The 20,444-nt window shown below is 46.7% G+C and overlaps 1 protein-coding gene across 2 annotated transcripts in view; it reads left to right on the forward strand.

Annotated features, from left to right (window-relative positions):
* Nucleotides 1–20,444, forward strand: part of Myrip (myosin VIIA and Rab interacting protein) — a 172,308-nt gene that overhangs the window by 139,530 nt on the left and 12,334 nt on the right. For both annotated transcript variants that reach the window (XM_021206681.2, XM_029543653.1), the window contains 3 exons: nt 529–768; nt 11,681–11,875; nt 19,491–19,652. In XM_021206681.2, the coding sequence (XP_021062340.1) occupies nt 529–768; nt 11,681–11,875; nt 19,491–19,652 (597 nt within the window). The remainder of the gene's footprint in view (nt 1–528; nt 769–11,680; nt 11,876–19,490; nt 19,653–20,444) is intronic.

Below are 20,444 nucleotides of genomic sequence, written 5' to 3' on the forward strand. Positions count from 1 at the left end.
CCTTCCACTCCCCCTCCCTTTCCCCTTCCCCCCTCCTCCACCCTATAGATTAGGATGTAGTTCTCAGTTACTTCTCCAGCACCTGCCTGCATGCTGCTGTCTTCCAGCCATGATGATATATAGATTAAGGTTCTGAAACTGTAAGAAAGCCCCCAGTTAAATGCCTTCTTCGTGAGAGTTGCTGACGTCATGGTGTCTCTTTACAGCAATAGATCAATGACTAAGACACTATGGAGGGTTAGCCAAGGTTGTCCTCTGGTCTCCATGGTTCATGTACCTACCACCCACCCACATACACAAAAACACCATTCAAACACTATTCTAACAATTCAAACACTATTCTAGGCCTAAGGCTCATCTACCTAAGCTCTTTAGCCAAGTGCTGAATGCATTAAAGACAAAATGGAGTCAGGAAAGACTTTCTGTTACCCTGGACTTCTTTACCTAGGGGCTCCTGGGGACAGCAGCAGCAAGATTCCTTTATTCCAAAGATAAAGGTTCTTATCTCCTGGTTCTGGCTCCCTACAGGTATCAGATGATGTGTCAGAGACTGACATCAGCAATGAGACTCAGAATTCCCGGTCCAGCACAGACTCAGTAGAGGAGAAGCTGAGAGACAGACTGTATGAGTTAGCCATGAAAATGAGCGAAAAGGAGACGTCTCCTGGGGAGGATCAGGAGTCCGAGGCCAAGGCCGAACCTAAGAACCTGAAGGGAAGTCTCTCTTCTGAGGAGAACAACCAGGGTGTCCAGGAGGAGCTGAAGAAGGTAAGGGCCAGGAGACGACGCCTGCAGTGGTGATGCCCACTGCAGATGCAGTGGGGGATGGGGTGGGGTGGGGTGCAGACATGCCCTGGGCCCCAGAAAGCTTTCCCCTCAATGCTCAGCCCAAGTGCTTGGGAGAAAAGAAGAAAACTTTCTCAGTCATTGCCAGGGACAATCAAGGAAGGGACCCTACTGTCCTTGGACGTTGTCCCATCATGTCTCTTGTGGTCCCTTGTCTCTGAGTCTTCCATTTCCCGACCTTCCGTTTCCCACATTGTTATCCGACTCCCCCTTTTGCTCACGGTTTGGGATTATGTACCTAACCACTCTTGAAAGCAGTGGAAAGGCTTTGGTGCACGGTACGGAAGCTTCGAGTTGAAAGTTCTGGACTCCAGCTGGGCCACTTTCAGTTTGTTTATTTCAGCCTGAGATTCCCTCGCAAACCAATTTCACAGGGATCCCAGTGTTTCAAACAGGCCAGGCCTGCTTACAGGTTCACAGAACACTGGATCCGTAGCCCCACACTCCTTCCCTCCCTTAGGCCCTTTCTTACAAGCAAGCGCCTAAGCTCCTAGGTACAGGGTTTGAGCAGTGTGAAAGACTTGCCAACCCCCAGCAGAGAGGAGTCACAGATGTCTCTCCACCCAACCTCGAGGCCTGCCCACTGTGCTGACTTTACCCCCACAGCTTCTCAAACATGTTTATACTGTGTATGCCTGTCTGCCGCCAGTGAAGGGAAGAGAGTGACAGACTGAGTGTCTCTTTGACATTTTGTAGCTAGATATAGAGATAGTAGGTTGATTGATAGATGATGGATAGGTTGATAGTAGATAAATGATAGATGAGAGATAATAGGCAATGGACAGATAGATGGTAGGCAGAGGTTAGGTATATAGATAAATGATAGACATAGATGATAGATGACAGATTGGTAGGTGATAGCTAGAAGATAGATAGATAGATAGATAGATAGATAGATAGATAGATAGATAGATAGATAGAAGATGACAAACTGATAGATTATAGATAGATTAATGATAAACTGATAGACTATATATTGACAGGCAGATAGACAGATGTGCAGACAGACAGACACCTCTGCAGACAACATGCTCAGTAGAGTAAGATCCACACGAGGCAAGAAGGAAATCTGGTTCAGCACGACCCAGTGGCTGGCACTGGTTCAAACTTCTAGAGTCTGACCCCAAGCAGTTTATTTTAGACATATTTAAGCACAACATAATTTCGTAAAAACATTGCCTGGTAGTAATGAACTCGCTCCTGTGTGTACATAAGACATGTTTACACTGAAACTCACATCTCACATAAGGATAGGTTTTAGGCTGAGAAGATTAAGGTCCCGGAGGAAGAGTCTGGGACAAGCATAATAGTCTGGGGGACTTAGGCGGTTTCGGCTCTACAGGTAGTACAGGTCATCTGGCTATTGACTACACCCACTTCCAGCCTTCCAGGTGGAAAACAGATTAGACATCTCTTCTGTTTGAGAGACGGCATCACTTGCTTAGCATTCCTAGTTTCCCTGGTGCTTATCTGTGAGCACAAAGACCTCATGCCTACTACAGAGAACAGATTGATAATAATGATATGTTGATAGATGATAGACTTATAGGTAATATGTTGATGGGTGATAGATAGATAGATAGATAGACAGACAGACAGACAGACAGACAGATGATAGCTAGATAGCTAGATAGACAGATAGACAAGCTCATTAAAATAACCTTTGATACAGTTGCAGATTGTTCAGATGGGGAAACTAAGTCTGAGTTATCAAGGCCTGCAGCTAGTATAAGAGCTGACGATCTATTACAAACCTTGACCTCAAATCATTAGCTACCCTCTTTGTGACAGGCCCCCTCTTCACTAGCTCCAACAGGACTTCATTCCCCAACACCTCAGGCTCTCGTGAATTGTGATAAATTCACTAAAGGTTGTGTTTCACATTTGAGAGATGGTTCTAGTAGAAACTTGCTTCTCGGGTCTTCTGCCCATTCCAAGGTCACATCATGGTTCCAGCTGACCTGGTGTGTGTGTGTGTGTGTGTGTGTGTGTGTGTGTGTGTGTGTGTGTGTGTGTAAAGGAGCTCCCACACTCTGTTAGGCAGCTGAGCCAGCAGAACCAGTGCTATAGGGGAGAAAAGTCCACTATGATGACACGTGATGTCTGTCTAACAGAGGTCAACATCGGCCCCAGGGGAAGTGAAGACCGTCACATGACATCAGTCTAACATTGGCTCCAGAGCCTGTTGGCGTTGTTATGGTTCCAAATCTCTAAGAAAAATTCATGCTGGGTCAGTGGCAAGGCGTGCTGGATGAGGTATGTGCTGCCACCTTCACAGGCCAGAAGGGATCAGCTCCTCGAAGCACCCACCTGTCTGCTCGGTGCTCTCCAAGGAATAATGTGCCGGAAAGGAAGAGCCCCCGGGTGAAGCAGCGAGGCCCTCCCGCACTCACACTTAGCCTTACTTAGACTCCCAAGTGTGTCTGTTCCTCAGAGTTCAAGTCCGTCCAGTTTACCCCAAGTTCATGAAGACTCGACCAGGTATCATTCTTCATAAGTAAAAAAAGTCAATGTCTAAAAACAACAAAGAAGAAAACCTCCCCACCCCCAACACCACCAAAGCAGGCAGGATGACTAGAAAGCAGAAGTACAATTACAGGCCAAGTATTAGCAAGCACGGAGATGCGCCGTACAGAGATGGGTTTTAGGCTTTGAGTCTTAACTGTGACTGCTGCTTACAAGCGCCCGTTGTCCTTTCTTGCCTTCACACCCACTCTGGCCTCCTTATGGATCCTGGCCCTTCCTGGACCCGCTCATCCTTTCCCTCTTCAGTGAGCCTGCTCTCACAGCTTGTTCTCAGCATGCTGACAAACCTGTCTGTCTGTCTTATTTCTAACCTGATCCCTAGGTTTTTCTTGTTGATTGGATAAACACATCTTGCCCTCTCGTGTAGAACAGGGATAATCGGAGGGCCTTTCAGAATTGTGAGGCTTGAATTATGCAGTGTAAGCTTCGCGCACGCAGCAGGAGCCCAGCAAATGTTAATTAGCATACACCCTGTAACAAGCTCAGAAAAATCGACTTCACTGAATACTGTCCATCTGCTGGTGCTGAGTACAGCAAGTTCAGTGCCTTGCGGCATACAGACGCAAATCTGTGTCCACAGCTGGTGCCCTTCACACTGCAGAGTGTCAGGGAGGGAACCACGCATGGGACTGAACCCCAAGGAAGCACGCATGGGACTGAACCCCAAGGTTCTGCCTTTAAGGTCGGAGTAGCTGGGACATCACCCATGATCCAGCCACTACTGGTTTATACAACACACATACACACACAGAGACAGAGACAGAGACAGAGACACAGAAACAGAGAGATACATTTATCCCTGCTCGCTGGGAGCTGACATGCAGTTGCATACAAGACTGTGATGCTAGTGCCACTTTGGTGACTTTAATGAAACTTTTTCTCTAGAATGGGACTGGTGGGGGGAGTTTCCAGATCCTGCCCAACAGTAGCAGAACCCCTTTAGAAGCATGTTTTTTTCCCCCTTGTTTGGAGTCAGACCCTGGCCATAGACACACTTATCCCTCAGCTGGCCTGAATGGTTTCCTTTGGCTGGATGTAAGTGAACCAGAGATGACTGAGAAACTGCTGAAGAATGAGCTACTAGACCCAGGTCTTAGTAGGTCTGTCCTAAAACTTGGAGGCAATTAGTTGTGCAAAAGGGTCATGTTTCTTCTTTAGGTGGCTGCTCTTGTCCCTTAGACCCAGTGGTCAGCCTTTCAAACTCTGGTCCTTGGCATATGGAAATGAACACTGACTTTTCCAGCTCTAGGTCGGACCCATCCCAGCACATTTCTAGGAGAATATCCTGGTCAAGTGGATAAGTTGCCTCTTGGATGTCACACTCTAAAGGGATGTGAAGGGCCAGGGACTACTCTGAATCTGAAGGCAACATTTCGGTAGCCAAATCTCCACATTTGCCCTGCTGTGCCCACATCTAAAGCAGCTGCGTTCTGGATCCCCCTGCTTCCAGAATTGTCATGACATACGCTTCTAGATGTGTCATGACACAAGTCAACATGGATAGTGGTGTCATCCCTTGTTTCTAGAAACACCATTTGCAACCTGGCTTCTTGGAGGCCCAAGTTAGTAAACTTTGCATTAGAGACCAATTTGTATATCCATTATCCTGGAACATTTTAATTTAAAGCATCTTTATTGATTATCACAAGTGGTTGTTTTATTTTTATAAGAGGGTCATAGCACTGCAGAGCTCTGCCACCTTGTCTTCTGGCACTACGGGAGTAGAGGAATGAGGGTTTCAAGCTTGTAGGAAGAGTTATTGGCTGGGGAGTGGGGAGAGAGAGGGAAACATATTGGAGAAATAGGAAGGTCTCTGGGGCGGCACCGAGCTCGTGGGTAGAGCAGATGGTGAACGAACATAGCAACTCTGAACTCAGATGAATACAGATGGCAAATCCTTCCTGCCCAAAGGAGAGATTGTTCATGAACCACACCACACCCTTTATGGAACTACCCAGCAGGCCCAGGGGGCTTGGGGACTCACGTAGAGCCCCATTTCAGGAGTTTCTAATGACACCATGAATTCTCTGTGAGCTAATAATTATGTATGAATCTCAGACAAGATCAGGGGGATACAGGGGTGGGAAGGGGGCGATTCCAGCCATAATAAGAACAAGGAAAAAGTGTGAAGTTAAAACTTACCAAAAGCCGGGTGTGGTGGCGTACACCCTTAATCCCAGCACTTGGGAGGCAGAGGCAGGCAGATTTCTAAGTTTGAGGCCAGCCTGATCTACAAAGTGAGTTCCAGGACAGCCAGGGCTATCCAGAGAAACCCTACCTCGGGAAAAAAAAACAAAACAAAAAACTGCTAATCTCCAAGAAATGGGGCCATGTGCTAGAAGGAAAGGCAGTGAGTGCAGACATGACTTCTTCCAAAATTAGGTTAGAAGTTTAGTGTAATTCAGAACAGGAACTCAAACCAGATGTCAACATCCCAAAAAGGTTCCCAACATCAAAATCATCTGATGGAAAAAAGTCAGAAATCGTGTAGAAATGTTTAGAAAAATTAAGGAAGGATTGAGAAGGGTCAGCCTAGTTAGACATTATTTATGTGCTTTAAAGTCGCAGTATGGAATTCATGAGATGTTGACACGAGATGTTAGGAAGTAATCCAGAAGTGGAGACTAAGCTTTATTAAATACCTGCTTATTTCCCACTGTGGGACTTTTTAACATGCACTGTGTGTGTGTGTATGTGTGTGTGTGTATGAAAGAGAATGTGTATGTATGTATATATGTATTGAGTATGTGAGTGTGTTGTACAAGTGTGTACGTATGAGTGTGTGAGTATATGTATGTGAGTGTATGTATAATATATATATATATATAGTATGTGAGTGTATATGTGAATGTGTGAGCATGTGTGTATATATGTATGTGAGTGTGTGTTTGTATGTATTGAATGTGAGTATGTGTATGTGAGTATGTATGTATGTATGAGTGTATGTATCTGAGTGTGTATGTATATATGTATATATGTGAGTGTGTATGTGAGTGTATGAGTATGTATGTATGTGAGAGTGTATGACTGTATGTGTATGTATGTATATATATGTGTGTGAGTGAGTGTGTATCTGTGCATGTGCCATGACACACATATGGAGATAAACTTGCAGGAGTCAGTTCTGTCTTTCTACTGTGTGAGTCCCAAGGAATAAACTTGAATCAGCAGGTTAGCAAGCCCCTTTACCTGTGAGTCATCACACTGGACTAAGAGCCTGTAACATGGTTTTTGTTTGTTTCGGTTTTGGTGATTGGTATCGGGACCATGCTTCACTTGCTTGTTTAGAACGAGTACAGGGGACACGGAAGGAGAGCACTCTCATAAGCCATGATAAAGAATGAACGGGTAACCCACTTTGCAGACCCCAGCAGCAGGTGGAGGCAGTCACAAAAAGGAGATGGCCAACTTCTCCTATGAGGAGTAGGAGTACAATTAGGGGTTCAGTCCCCATTTGTGTGCATTTGTTCAGCAAATAATCAGTGGGCTGACCTAGGAGCTGTGATGTATTGTGGGTAAAGAGAACTGCTTCCTGGTCAATGGACTTACCTTCTGATGGGGAAGATCTCTGATACCCAGGCACACATTGGTATGTTTCCGTGAGGGACCTGTTGAATTGAGATGAGGACGATTGGACAGGAAGTCGTTAGGATGGGTGATGGACATCTGGGAACCTCTGGCCAAGCAGGTAGAACTAAGCCAGGGATGAGAAAAGGTTGGGCAAAGATACCCAGGAAGGGTTGGGTTGAAAAGTAACAAGGTCACCCAGGCGGCCTGGCCCGCTCCTTACCCAGTGAATACAGATGGTGATTTTTTTTTTTTAGTATCCGTGGCCTTCTGCATATACCGTGGTGGTAGTCTGGCTACTGTGAACAATGCAGAAGTCTTAGCAATCAATCACTGGTGACTGAGAGCAGCCATCATACACAAGTGAAAAAGATCAACAGCCACCTCCTGGGCCAGGGAAGAAATTCCTGCCTGCTCTACACCTGTCAGGGACAGCTGGGTCAAGGGTAACAGCCCAGCATTGGCCTCCTCCATCACTCTGGCCATGCCCTGATGTTCCTCCATGGGATATCATAAATCAAGCAATGCTGGACACTACCCAGGAAGCACAGGTATCTGGATTTGATCCCTTAGCGCCCACACAAAAAAGCCAGACATGGTGGCACATCCTTCTCAACCCACCACTGGGGAAGCGGACACAAGCAGATCTCAGAGGCTCACTGGCCAGACAGCACAGCCTACCTGCCAATTTGAGGGCAGCAAGAGATCCTGTACAAAGAGAACACTGGGAGCTGGGGAGGTGGCCCCGGGGTTGAGAATGACGTGTTCTGCTCTTGCCAAGGGCCTGAGTTTCCTTCTTAATACTCACCTTTGGTGGCTCACTAGTGCCTGCAATTCAAACTCCAGGGAATCTGATGCCCTTTTGTGGGTTCCACAGGCACCTGACTTACACACACACACACACACACACACACACACACACACACACACACACACGCACGCCTCCCTCAGTCCTTCCTAGAGGTCAGCTCTCCTCTGCTCTCTGATATGTGTGTTGTATCTGTTTATCACATATGCTAATTTATTAAGATTATGCCCCCAACTTCTTCACACAGTTCTGTACCCCATCTTTCACAGAGTCACTCTTCAGAGGCGTGAGTCTGTTGGAGAGTCATTTGGTGGGTTTTGGAGGTGCCACCAAGGGCCTTCTGTTCATGAGAACTGAAACAACTTGGACTATTTTCCTTGCAGATTTCTGTCAGCTCTTTGTGGGGGACATATGGAGTGTCTTTTCTTACCTTTAAAAAAGAGACGAATCTGTGAAATTCAGGCATTTGGGGACCAGTTTTGTTGCTTGTTGCTCTGCTAATTGGAAGCATCTGTAGTTTGGGATAGAAAGCAATGGGAAGACCATGGGTCTGGGCTCTGCTATGGTGTGCATTCTTTCTTGATGTGTTGAGTGTGTGCCACCCAGTCCTGGTGGGCTCAGATCAGGGGTGAGTGGCTCTCAGCTGGGTTGTGTGGCTTGGCCTCACCCTGGCATGTTGGATGAAGGCTGCAGGCTGGACACGTCTACTAAGCTGTTCTGAATTCTGACTCATGTAGAAGCCAAGTCCCTTTTTCCTCTTAGAAATATTGGTGCCAAAAAATGAAAGTGCATTGGTTCTCTCTCTCTCTCTCTCTCTCTCTCTCTCTCTCTCTCTCTCTCTCTCTCTCTNTGTGTGTGTGTGTGTGTGTGTGTGTGTGTGTGTGTGTGTGTGTGTATCCCAGAGGACAGCCTCAAGTGCCTTCAGTTCCTAACTACCCTGATTTTTTTCAAACAGAGCCTCACATTGGCCTGACCCCTTAGCTCATTAGTTGACCACCTGCATGTGTTTTGCCTCTTCCTTGTCTGACACCATGACTGTCACATTTGATCCATCTTATAATTAGTTCCTGGAGGAATGTAGGTAACCTCAATGAAGCACCCTCTCTGGGCACTCAAATCCTGCTTTGAGTCTCATTCAGTCCATTGCTCCAGAGTCCAGTACAACAGAAACTAAAGAAGTCTTTAGCTTTTTATTTCTGCTGAACATGGGGCTCCCTGCCAGCCTCTCTATCCATCGCCCCATCACTTGCCCTATGCAGTGCTGATTATAACTTCATACCAAACTTCTAGAGGATCCTCTTGACTGTTTACTCCAGGCAAGGACAGGCTAGTCACACAAGGACAGGCTAGTCACACCAGGACAGGCTAGTCACACAAGGACAGGCTAGTCACACCAGGACAGGCTAGTCACACAAGGAGCAGACTTAGCTGTGGAAGTCCTCTGGTACGTCTGGCTGAGCCAGTGAGTGACCAGGGCATCAGATCAGGTGCTCTGCTCCTCTCACTAAGGATAACCCATTAAGTCCTGTTAGCTCAACTTTCCTACCCCCACCCCAGGCCCAGAGAAACCGGCCACTTCTAGGTGATCCACAGAGAAGTTGTACAAAGATTCCAGTTTTCCTTCCCCAAGGACCATTAACTGGGACTCCAAATAGCACAAAACTTCTAGGGTTGGTTTTTGTTTATTTGTTTGTTTGTCTTTGAGTTTAGGAATGTAAAAGTTTTCAGTGAAATAATTTTCTACAATTTTTGTGTATAAAACAGAAATCAAAACATACATGGTCTATTGAAAGGAAAAAGTCCTACAGTATATAAAAATATCTAATATTCCAACTCACTGACAGATGTATCAGATTCAATGAATGACAGCAGGTACTCTGTCGGAATTTAACATTTGCTAGAGACTATCTCCTACAACATATGGATAACATATGATTCTATATAAGATTGAAAACCTCTGTTCTTATTACTGTTGGTTATGCTGTGATGCGGGCCATTTTTCTTTTCATGTGGTTCAGGCCCTTAAGCCTTTGGCCTGGTAAGTGAAACGTGAGACCTCACACCTCAGAGGAAACCCACCTCAGATTTCGTGACAAGTCCATCTGCCCTCAAGGACTAGGACAGAGTGTGTGTGACAGACTGTAAGGGTGGGGTCAAGGCAGGCCATGAGGTCAAGGGTTGCTCTGTTTTGTTCCCAGCCTCAACCCTTCACTCATCTCTGAACCCTACAATCTTTGTTGAAGGGAGGGTGTTGCCTGAAACCTCCTCCAATGAGACAGAACCAGAAGTAGAAGACACTCCAAGGAGACAGAACAGGAAGTAGAAGCCACTCCAAGGAGCAAGCCGTGGGGCTGGGGGATTGCTCAGTAGTTAAAACCCTTGTCATAGGATCAGCAAGCATGAAGACTGGGGTTTGAGTTTCCAGAGCCCATGTACATGCCCATGGACAGCTCTCAGAAGCTGGAGACAAGGGATCTCCAAAGCAATTGAGGTAGTGAGACTACTGCTGTCGAAAAGCTAGGGTTCGACTGGGAGACCCTGCCTCAGTGCATAAGGTAGAAAGCAAGTGATGATGAAAGATTCCAGTGTCAACCCTGGGGCTCTGCACACCTGTACACACACGTGCACCCACAGACATGCACACCTTAAACATACACATGAAAATAAACAGAAAAGAATGTTTATAGGAGGAAGTAGTTGGCTTCCTCAATGATCTGTCAGTGAACCTAGCTGCAAGGGAGGCTAGCATATGTTGCTTCCTATTTAGAGAGGAAAACAAAGACTAGCTTGAGATCCATGTAAGCTAGCACACAGTGCCTACCAAGCCTCAGAAGAATTCGTTGCCAGTATCGCCATGTATGTATGACAGAGTAAGTTCTAGAACTGAGGAGTAGCCTGGCTAAGGTCCCATTATAGACAAAGCTAAAGTCTCGGCAGGTCTCCTAACTCCTCATACAGAAAGCCACCCTCAGTACCACACTGTAGATGCCATTTCACACGTAGATGTGGTGTGAATGAAGTGATATTGAGAAAATAAAATATCATCTGGGAAACAAAGTAATTAATAATAAACACAGAACACAGAGAGCTCATCCCCAAGTTCTGCTTCCTCCATCCACCCCTTTGACCTGGAGTCACTCACTGAGTCACCAGACTGAAGCCAAGTCACACCAGCCCTCCTCTGGGTTCCCTGCTACTGTGTGTTAGTATTTTATTTTATTTTTTAGATTCATTCTATTTAATGAGTATGAATGTTTTCAGAAGAGAGCTGAAATTTTGCAGGTGGTTGTGAGCCATTATATGGTTGCTGGACATTGAGCCCGGGTCCTCTGTAAGAGCAGTCAATGTTCTTAACAACTAAGTCATCTCTTCATCTCCCTGTGTAGATTTCTTTTATGTCCCACTCTTTCAGCGGATGTGTGTGTGTGTATGAGTGTGTGTGATATGTGTGTATATGTATGTATGAGTATGTATGTGTATGGTGTGTATGTGAGAGTGAGTGCATGGTATGTGTGTGAGTGAGTGAGTATGTGAGTGTATTGAAATGTGTGGTGTGGTGTGTGTGTATATAATGTGTGTGGTGTGTGAGTGGGTGTGAGTGAATGAGTGGGTGTGAGTGTGTAGTGTTTATGCTTGTAGTGTGTGTGAATGTGTGTGTGGTATTTGTGTAGTATGAGTGTGTGTATGAATGTATGTGGAATATATTGTATGTGTGTGGTGTGTGTATGATTGTGTGTGTGGTATGTGAGTGTGTATGGTGTATGTGTTTGTGGTGTGTGAGTATGTATGGTGTGTGTGAATGAGTGTGTGGTGTGTGTGTGTATGTGATTACAGAGCTGACCTCGTGATGGTGCCAGGATATTGTAGGATTTTTTTGTCCTTGTTAATGTGCTGTTCTTGTCTTCTGTCCCCTTCTGTTATTGGGCCAAACAGAAGTGTTCTGCTGTTTCTCTCTGCAACATCTCCACAGAAGTCCTGAAGGTCATCAATGCTACCGAGGAGTTGATTGCAGAGTCTGCAGGGCCCTGGGAGATCCCCCCAGTCTCCACTGACAGAGAAAACGGGATGTTTCCTCTTGGGACAGACCAAGTGAGACTGGACAAGCAGCTGACGTCCTTGGAAGAAAACGTAAGAGGGTGTGAATGTGATGTGCCCAGCCGAGAGTGAGCATGTGTGAAGGAGAAAGAGAACTGTAGCTAATCCCAAATCACGCAAGGACAGACACCATCACCAATAACAACATGCCTGGTGTGTTCTTGGGAAAGGGCTGAGGCAGGGCTGCCCGGGAGCAAGGATGACATCAGGAGTTGATCGAGTCACCACTGAGAAGGAGATGAGGAAGGGAGCAGAGCTCAGAGGACGCCATCTGCTTTTTTGTTATCCATTCCCTAGTCATGAAACTTCATCACAGTGTGGCCCTAAGGGTGCCTTTCTATATGAGGAGTTAGGAGACCCACTGAGACTCCAGCTTTGCCTAGTTACAGACAGTGGCCAGGCCACTTCTTCTCCCTCAAGGAAGATGGTACAGGGATGGTGTAGGAAAGGGAAGAGGGAAGAAGCCAAGAATGACTTTGATCTCAGAGTAGCTTCATCCTGACGCTGCAGAAACCTCCCAGGTGAGAGTAGCATCTCGGCCCTGGACTTCTACAGCCAGCAAATACTTCAGTCCTACTATGTGCAAGCTGAATGTCCTGAGATGTAGGGAATCAGTGCCTCGTGAGGCTTTGGGGATATGGAGGGTGTTAAAGAAGAGAATCAGGGAATGGGAGCAGGGTCAGAGGCTGAAGTACACACAAGTGTGAAGACTAAGGTTTAGATCCCCAGAAACCCACAATAAATGTCAGGTAGATGCAGAGGCATGTGCATAATTCCAGCCTGTAATTCAGACGCAGAGGCGGGGGCAGGGTCCCCAGAGTGAGCTGGCTGGTCAAACTCATTGTCCTGACTAGTTCTGGCTTTGGCTGAGAGAATCTGCCTCAGTAAATAAGGTAGAAGAGTCATGGAGGGATGGATGGTTCCTGGTACCAACCTTGGGCTTGCACTTACATGAGCATTCACATGCAAAGCATGTGTGCATACTCATGCACAGAGAGAGAGAGAGAGAGACAGACAGACAGACAGACAGAAATAAAGTAAAGAATATTCAGTGGTGTGTGCTACAGAGAGCCAGGCTTTCTTCAGGACTGTTGTGATCAGTAGGCATAGAGACCTCGGCAGTGGGGTCTTGTACTGGGAAAGGGCTTGAGGTTGGCCCCTGATTTGACCCAAGTGATGGGGAGCTGATAGCTGAGAAGCAGAGACGGGGCGAGGACGGGGTAAGGAGATAGAATATTGCCCACCTGACCTTAAGGGGTCAGATCAAACAAACCTAGCCAGATTTCTGCTGAAGATCGGCCAGGGTGGCGCAGCCATCATTTGGGAACAAGTAGGGACAGAAACATAATGAGATATGGGTGGTCCTCTATCAGGGATGGGGCTCTGGCCAGAGTGACTGGACAAGATTACATTAGGTAATACTTTATCTCAAAGCTTCCTGGGTGAGCCCAGGTGATGTTGGTTCTGCTCGCACTAAAGTTTAGGCAAGCAGGAATCTTTGTTGAGGGGGAGTATGTAGAAAACAAGATCGACCCAGTGAACAGCCACAGTCTTTCCACTGCTGGGAAGAGGGTAGCTGATAAAAGGCTCCGGGCTGGGGGATCGCTCAGTGGGTAAAGCGTTTACCTTGCAACCACAAAGGCCTGAGTTCCAGAATTCGTTCAGAAAAGCCAGACACGGTGGACTATGCTTGTCACCCAGGCCCGGGAAGCAGAGACCTGGAGCTTTCTAGTTAGTGAGCCTCGCTGGGTAAGTTGCAGGTCAGAGACCTGTCTCAAAATGCACTGCAGATGGCACCTGAGGAGCAACACCCCCAGGTGTCCTCTTGCACACGCACGCACACGCACAGACACACTGACAGTGGTCAGTTCTCTCTCGTTGTATTTAGAACCTATCTGTCAGCCAAAACCATGTTGAAACCGAGGCCTCGTGTGCGCTTACATGGCCTAGGATGATTGTGTGATTATTTTGTGAGGGTGGGGTCATTAATATTTTCATTTCAAGACGCACCCACTTACCTACTGATGCAGGATATCAGAAGCCCCCCGTGCAGACATGTGGCTGGATCTGCAGCCATTACTCCCCTCTTCAGCCCCACTCTAGGCCTGTCTCATTCCCCAAAGGAATGCCTGAGAATACTTGCCTCTCTTCCCCCACCCCCTTCTCCAGCCTTTCACCTCTCACCTCAGAAGAGAGGACACCGTGTGCCTTTGAATTTGGTAAAGCGCATTCAGTGAGAGTGGGAAAGATTTTTTTTTCACCTCAGCTTTCCAATCCAGCAGATCATAGAGCCCTGGGCATCCAGGCTCTGAGAGCAGCCTCTGAGGGCAGCCCTGGCTGCAGCTGGTTTAATTAAATCAAGGCTTTTGTTGGTCTGCACGGTAAAAAGTGAATTTCATCCTTTAGCTGCCCCCTCCTCATCCCCCGCTTGCCTTTGTGCTGGGGACCAAACCTTACCATCTTCTCTTTCCTTCTCAATATGGTTGCTGTGAGCCAGGACTCTCAGATAAACGAGAACATTCTATTTTGAACACTCACCCTTGGAAATGCTTCTGGGGCTGTGGGGGCTCCACCAGACAGAACAAAGAAACCTTTTCATAAATGGCTTGTTAACTTGGTTAGAGGCGAGCCCGGGAAATTCAGAGGCTCACAGTCTCCATTGCGTTAGCTCTGTAAGATCAGCTATTGTCTCCCCTAAAGTCTAGCTCACTCTGGACTCCTCTCACCCGCCCCAGCTGCACACAGTGAGAGTTCAGTTCCTTGGGCAGAAAAAAACCTGGGTCTCTCAGATTTCAAATTCCTCTGAGAAGAGGCCAGCTGTGTCTACTGGGGTCTAGCAGGGAGCGGAGAGATTTGTGAAGAAACTTTTAACTAAGGTGTGGGCAAAGTTAAGGATTACCAGAGGGCTGAAAGAGTAGAACGGAGGAGGCTGTACCGTCCCTAGGTGATGAGCCTGGGAGAGTTCCTCACCAGCGGAAGCTTGCTGTGGTCGGTTATTGGAGAGTGGGCTTCCAGCACAACTCGATGCTCTCTTGCCTTTAACCTTGTGCTGGTGTGTCCAACTGGCCAAGGGGGCATGGTCATGAAAGTCACATAGATCAGTGTCTTCATCTCATTTCCTGTTGGTGTGATAACCTAACTTGAGGGAGAAAGGGCTGATTCTACTCACAGTTCCAGGCCACTGCCCACCACTGTGGGGAAGTCATGGTGCAGGAATCTGAAGTAGCCTGTCATGTTTTATCCACAGTCAGGAGCAGTGAATAAGTGCACCCATGCTGGTGCTCAGCTGTACAGTCTGTCTAGGGAGTGGTGCCACCCATGGTGGGCAGGTCTTCCTACTAATCAAGATAATCCCCACAAACCAACCTGATCTAGATAACCCCTCATGGAGACTCACTTCCCAAATCATTCTAGATTCTATCATGTTGACTATTAAACCCAACCATCAGGGCCTGGATAGAGGACTCAGTAGTTAAAAGCACTGGCTATTTTTCCTGAAGACCTGAGTTCTATTCCCAGCAACCATATAATAATTCATTACTTCCTATAAGCTCAGTTCCAAGGAATCTGACTCCCTCTTCTGCCCTCCAAAAGTACTGCATATACATAGTGCACTTACATGTATGCAAGTAAAACATGTATACACATAATAGAAAAACAAATCATTTTTTAAAAAACCATGAATCATCACATGAAGTCGGGTAAACAGGAGACATCAGGGCAGTGAAGGATAGAGACAGACCCAAAAGGATCAGCGGAGAGCAGGTAGCACAGCTGTTCTCACACTATAGTGTGAACAACAGGGTCTCACACTACAGTGTGAACAACAGGGTCTCACACTGCAGTGTGAACAACAGGGTCTCACACTGCAGTGTGAACAACGGGGTCTCACACTACAGTGTGAACAACGGGGTCTCACACTACGGTGTGAACAACGGGGTCTCACACTACGGTGTGAACAACGGGGTCTCACACTACGGTGTGAAAAACGGGGTCTCACACTACAGTGTGAAAAACGGGGTCTCACACTACAGTGTGAACAACAGGGTCTCACACTACAGTGTGAACAACAAGATAAGCCACCTCAGGATTTACTCAGGGAAGTCAGAGGAAAAGATGACTAAGGGAGGAGTCTGGGCCCTGTCCCCTCCTATGCCCATCTGAGAACCTGTCTCATCTATTTTGCTCTAGGACAATGTCAACTTGTGCTAACATATGATTACACACACTCACCCACACACATTCACACTCATACACACATACACTCACACACTTGCTCTCATACACATACTCTCACATACCTTCTCTCTCATACACACAATACTCTCTAACACACACTCTCACTCCTACACACATACTATCTCTTACTCTCACACACATACACATACTCTTACACACACTGACTCTTTCATACACACACATACTCTCACACAGACACTCAACATATATTCTCTCATACACACATATACTCTCTCACACACACTCATACACATATTCGCTCACACACATATACTCTTTCATACACACACTCACACACATTTTCCTTCATACACATAATACTCTCTAACACACACTCATACACACATTTTCTCTCATACACACAATATTCTCTCACATACACACACTCATACACACATATACTCTCTCACACTTACACCTTCACACATATACATTCACATACATACTCTCACACTCACATTCTCTCTCATACACACAATACTCTCACATATACTCACACACTCATATATACTCTCTCACACACATATACATACTCTCTCACATACACATTCTCCCTCATACACACAATACTCTCTCTCACACACATATACTCTCACACACACTCACAGACTCACATACACTCTTTCATACACACACACACACACACACTTTCCAATTTTCTTTTAGCTTTGGTTCTTGTTGCCTGTGTTCTTTACAACCAGTGGCCGGCCACAGGCACATTGGGGATATCTGTCCACAGGAAGGAGCAGAGGACATCGGTCCTTCCCAAGATTCTCTTTCTGCCCCAAAGCTCCAAAAAGGAGGTGGCCCCAAAACTCATGGCAGTAGCTACGGTCACTTAAGTAGCTATCTGCCCTTTGTGAACAAGGGAAAAAATACTACCATCGACTGGGCCGCAAAGGTATATTTTATGGATGCTGCAATCTAACAAGATGCTAAAGGGTCTGCTCTGTCCTGAACATTTGTTCTATTTGTAAAATTTGATATCCATGCCTTAGAGACCCCTAGACATGGGGCTTGGGTGGTAGTGGGGCTGGGGTAACAGTGGAGCTGGGGTGGCAATGAGGCTGGGGTAGTGGGGCTGGGGTGACATTGGGGTCTAGGGTGGTAACTCAGTAGGATAAATGTTAATCCCACTGAATCAGAGTAAAGACCACCACCCAAATTAACCAAATTTATAGAAGGTTTTATTATATATGCAAAATGTAGCTGGTCCAGCAACTGCCTGTCCCTAAACTCAATTTGAGAGGCCAGCCCTGAACAGGAGCAGTGAGGTTTTTAGAGTCCTCAAACTTCAAGTCTAGGGGCTTTCCAAGGGTTGGGGGTTATGTGTATGTGGGAAGATTATGAACATCTCATATGTATTTGGCAGAACATCTTATCTTATTGGGGTGGCGGTCAGCATAAAGTCAGAGTAGTGGGTGTGCAATGTGTCAAACTCCAGAAAATGGGTCAAGACGTGGCCAACCAAGTTTTGCAGAAAATAGGAATGAACTTATTTTGACCTTATAACAAGATGGCCTCTAGTCCTAAAATGGAGTCCCACTGGTCCATTTTAAGTGCATGCATGGAAACCTGAGGACCTGAATTCTATCTCTAGTACTGTGAAGCAGAGATAGGCATGCCTGGAGTCCACTGGCCAGCCAGTCTATCCAGTGAGAGTCACCATCTCAACAATCACAATGAACAAGGACTGGGAAATCGTAGCAAGATTGTTCTCTGCCGTACTCATGTATACAGACATGTAGACATTCTCTCTTCTCTCTCTCTCTCTCTCTCTCTCTCTCTCTCTCTCTCTCTCTCTCTCTCTCTCNCACACACACACACACACACACACACACACACACACACTCACACAACTCCTAGAATCTTAGAGTAAAGAGATCTAGGCAGTGCTCTTTGTCCTGGGTCTTCGACTACAGAGCCCTTCCTAATGAACACCGGTCCCCATCTCTCAGCCCCTCTGAGGGACTCACTGAACTAGCAGGCAGTTGGGGGAGGGAGATCACAAGCAGCAGTGGCCAGTTTGAACTGGACACAGACTATGCAAAGTAACCATTGTTTTCACACAATGCCAGCCTTTGCTAAGCAAGCAATCCCAGGCAGCTTCAAGCAGGCTGCTTTGTAGCAAGTTGGAATAACATTTTATGGAGTGGCACACTGACTTCCATTATATCAAGCCTGGACTAAAACACCATCCACCAGTGTATGATGGTCTGTTTCTGGACCCGAGTGCTGAATTGTGAAATTTGATAATATTCCAACAGAGATTAAGGCTCACAGCACTTCAGGGTAGGGACTTAGAAGTGTAGGACCTACACCAGCTCTCCTCCACGCTCCACCGCTCATGTCAAGGCTCTGCCTCATCCCAGCTGTAAGACTGGAGATGACGCTGGGTTTTCCTGGGATATAAAATATTCTCATTGTTAGCACAGTGGTCTTGGCAGTATCTATCTTTAGAGTCACCTGAACATTCAAAGAGCTAAGTTGTGGGCCAGCAAGTGGGTGAGGTCATGACTCAGTGGGTGAAGAGACTTGCCACCAAGCCTAACAATATGGGTTCAATCCCCTTGGACCCACATGGTAGAAGGAGAAAACTGACTCCTGCAAGCCATCCCCTGACCTACACACACATATGCACATGCATGCACACTCACGTGTGCACGCACATACACACACGCATACACACACACTGTTATACACACATGTGCACACACCTAACCCACACACATAAATGAGATTTTAAATGATAAGTCATATGACTCCCCTGCGTTGGTTCTTGGCTCAATAAGCATGTCACCACTGCTCCCTCCTCCTGCCCTTCAAGCCCCTGTCACTTTGTTGGTAGGTTCTTACTTAGCTGTGCTCAGTGACAAACCCCTGTGTCCCCTCCCCACAAAGCCAGGAAATCAGAGTTTCAGAAAACACAAAAACATGAGCATCTGACTGTAGTCAGGGCTCCGATCTGTTTCCTATTGATTTGTCTTGGCTGTGATAAAAATAAATACTTTGAATTAAAAAAAAAAAAAGAGGAACATTAACAGATAACAGGGTCGGAAGTATAAGTAATCGTTTGGGGAAGATACGGCCCTGGTTAAAAAAAAAATGAGTGATGGCAGGGACATCACTGTCACCACCACTTCCAATTCACCCATTAATGTTTGTCTGTTACCATGCTTAAACAGCCACATTTCATGTAAACGATTCCAAAACTACCCCATCATGAATATTTCAGTGCTTGGAGGAGAGGAGAGATGTCAAAGGCTTCCTGCCCCCATCCAAGTGTGAAGAGTGTTGATAAGTGGGGGCTCTCAACTCTCCCCTCGTATTGAGCCCAGCTTTCTGGTGTCCCTTCAAAGAACCTGGTCAGTCCCGGTCCACTGGGCTCAGAGCTGTGCTGTCTCTGCAGGTGTACCTGGCAGCGGGCACCGTGTATGGGCTGGAGGGCCAGCTGAGTGAGCTGGAAGACGCTGCCCGCTGCATCCACAGCAGCACAGGCGAGACGGAGCTAGCAGAACTGGAGGACCAGGTGGCTGCAGCTGCAGCCCAGGTGCACCACGCTGAACTCCAGGTGAGTCCCCTCCTCTCTGTCCAGGTCACAATAGGAAGCGCCCACTTCATAGATCCATTTCAAAGTCATTGATGCCTACCAAGGACAGTCATCTCCATGGGGTTGCATAGAGCTGGCCTTCATTGCAAAGGACTGGATCAGACCTTTTCTTTCTTTAAATTTTTTTTAAATTTTGTGTGTTTTTTCCTGCATGTATGTATATGCACCATATGCATTCTTGGTCAAGCGAAATCATTGGATCCCCTCGAACTGAAATTTCTGGATGTCTATGAACCACTGTGTGTGTACAGGAGTCAAAACTCAGATCCTCTGGAGAGCAACAAGTGCTCTTATCCAGCAATCCATCTCTCCAGCCCACAAACCTCTTCTAAAATAGACATCTCCCTCCTGTACCAGATCTTAGATCTATGTCATCTGTCTTGGGCTTACTTTAAGCCCAATCCTGGGGGCCGAGAAGATGGTTCAACCAGTAAAGTGCTTGCCTCAAACCTGAGGGCCCAAGTTCAGATTCCAGCACCTAGGTAGAAAGCTGGGCAAGGTGACAGATACCTGTAATCCCAGTGCCGGAGAGATGGAGGTTCATGTATCCCTGGGGTTCACAGGCCAGCTATCTACTCAGATCCATGAGCTCTAGGTTCAATGAGAGATACTCTCTGAAAAGGTAGAGAGCAATTGCAGTGTCAGCCCCTGGCACCCACAGTACATGTGCATACATGTAAGTGCATCCTAAAATGTGTGTGTGTGTGTGTGTGTGTGTGTGTGTGTGTGTGTGTGTGTGTGTGTGTGTGTGTG

Source organism: Mus pahari, chromosome 10 (genome assembly GCF_900095145.1).
Source record: "Mus pahari chromosome 10, PAHARI_EIJ_v1.1, whole genome shotgun sequence".
In the NCBI taxonomy this organism is placed as follows: domain Eukaryota; kingdom Metazoa; phylum Chordata; class Mammalia; order Rodentia; family Muridae; genus Mus; species Mus pahari.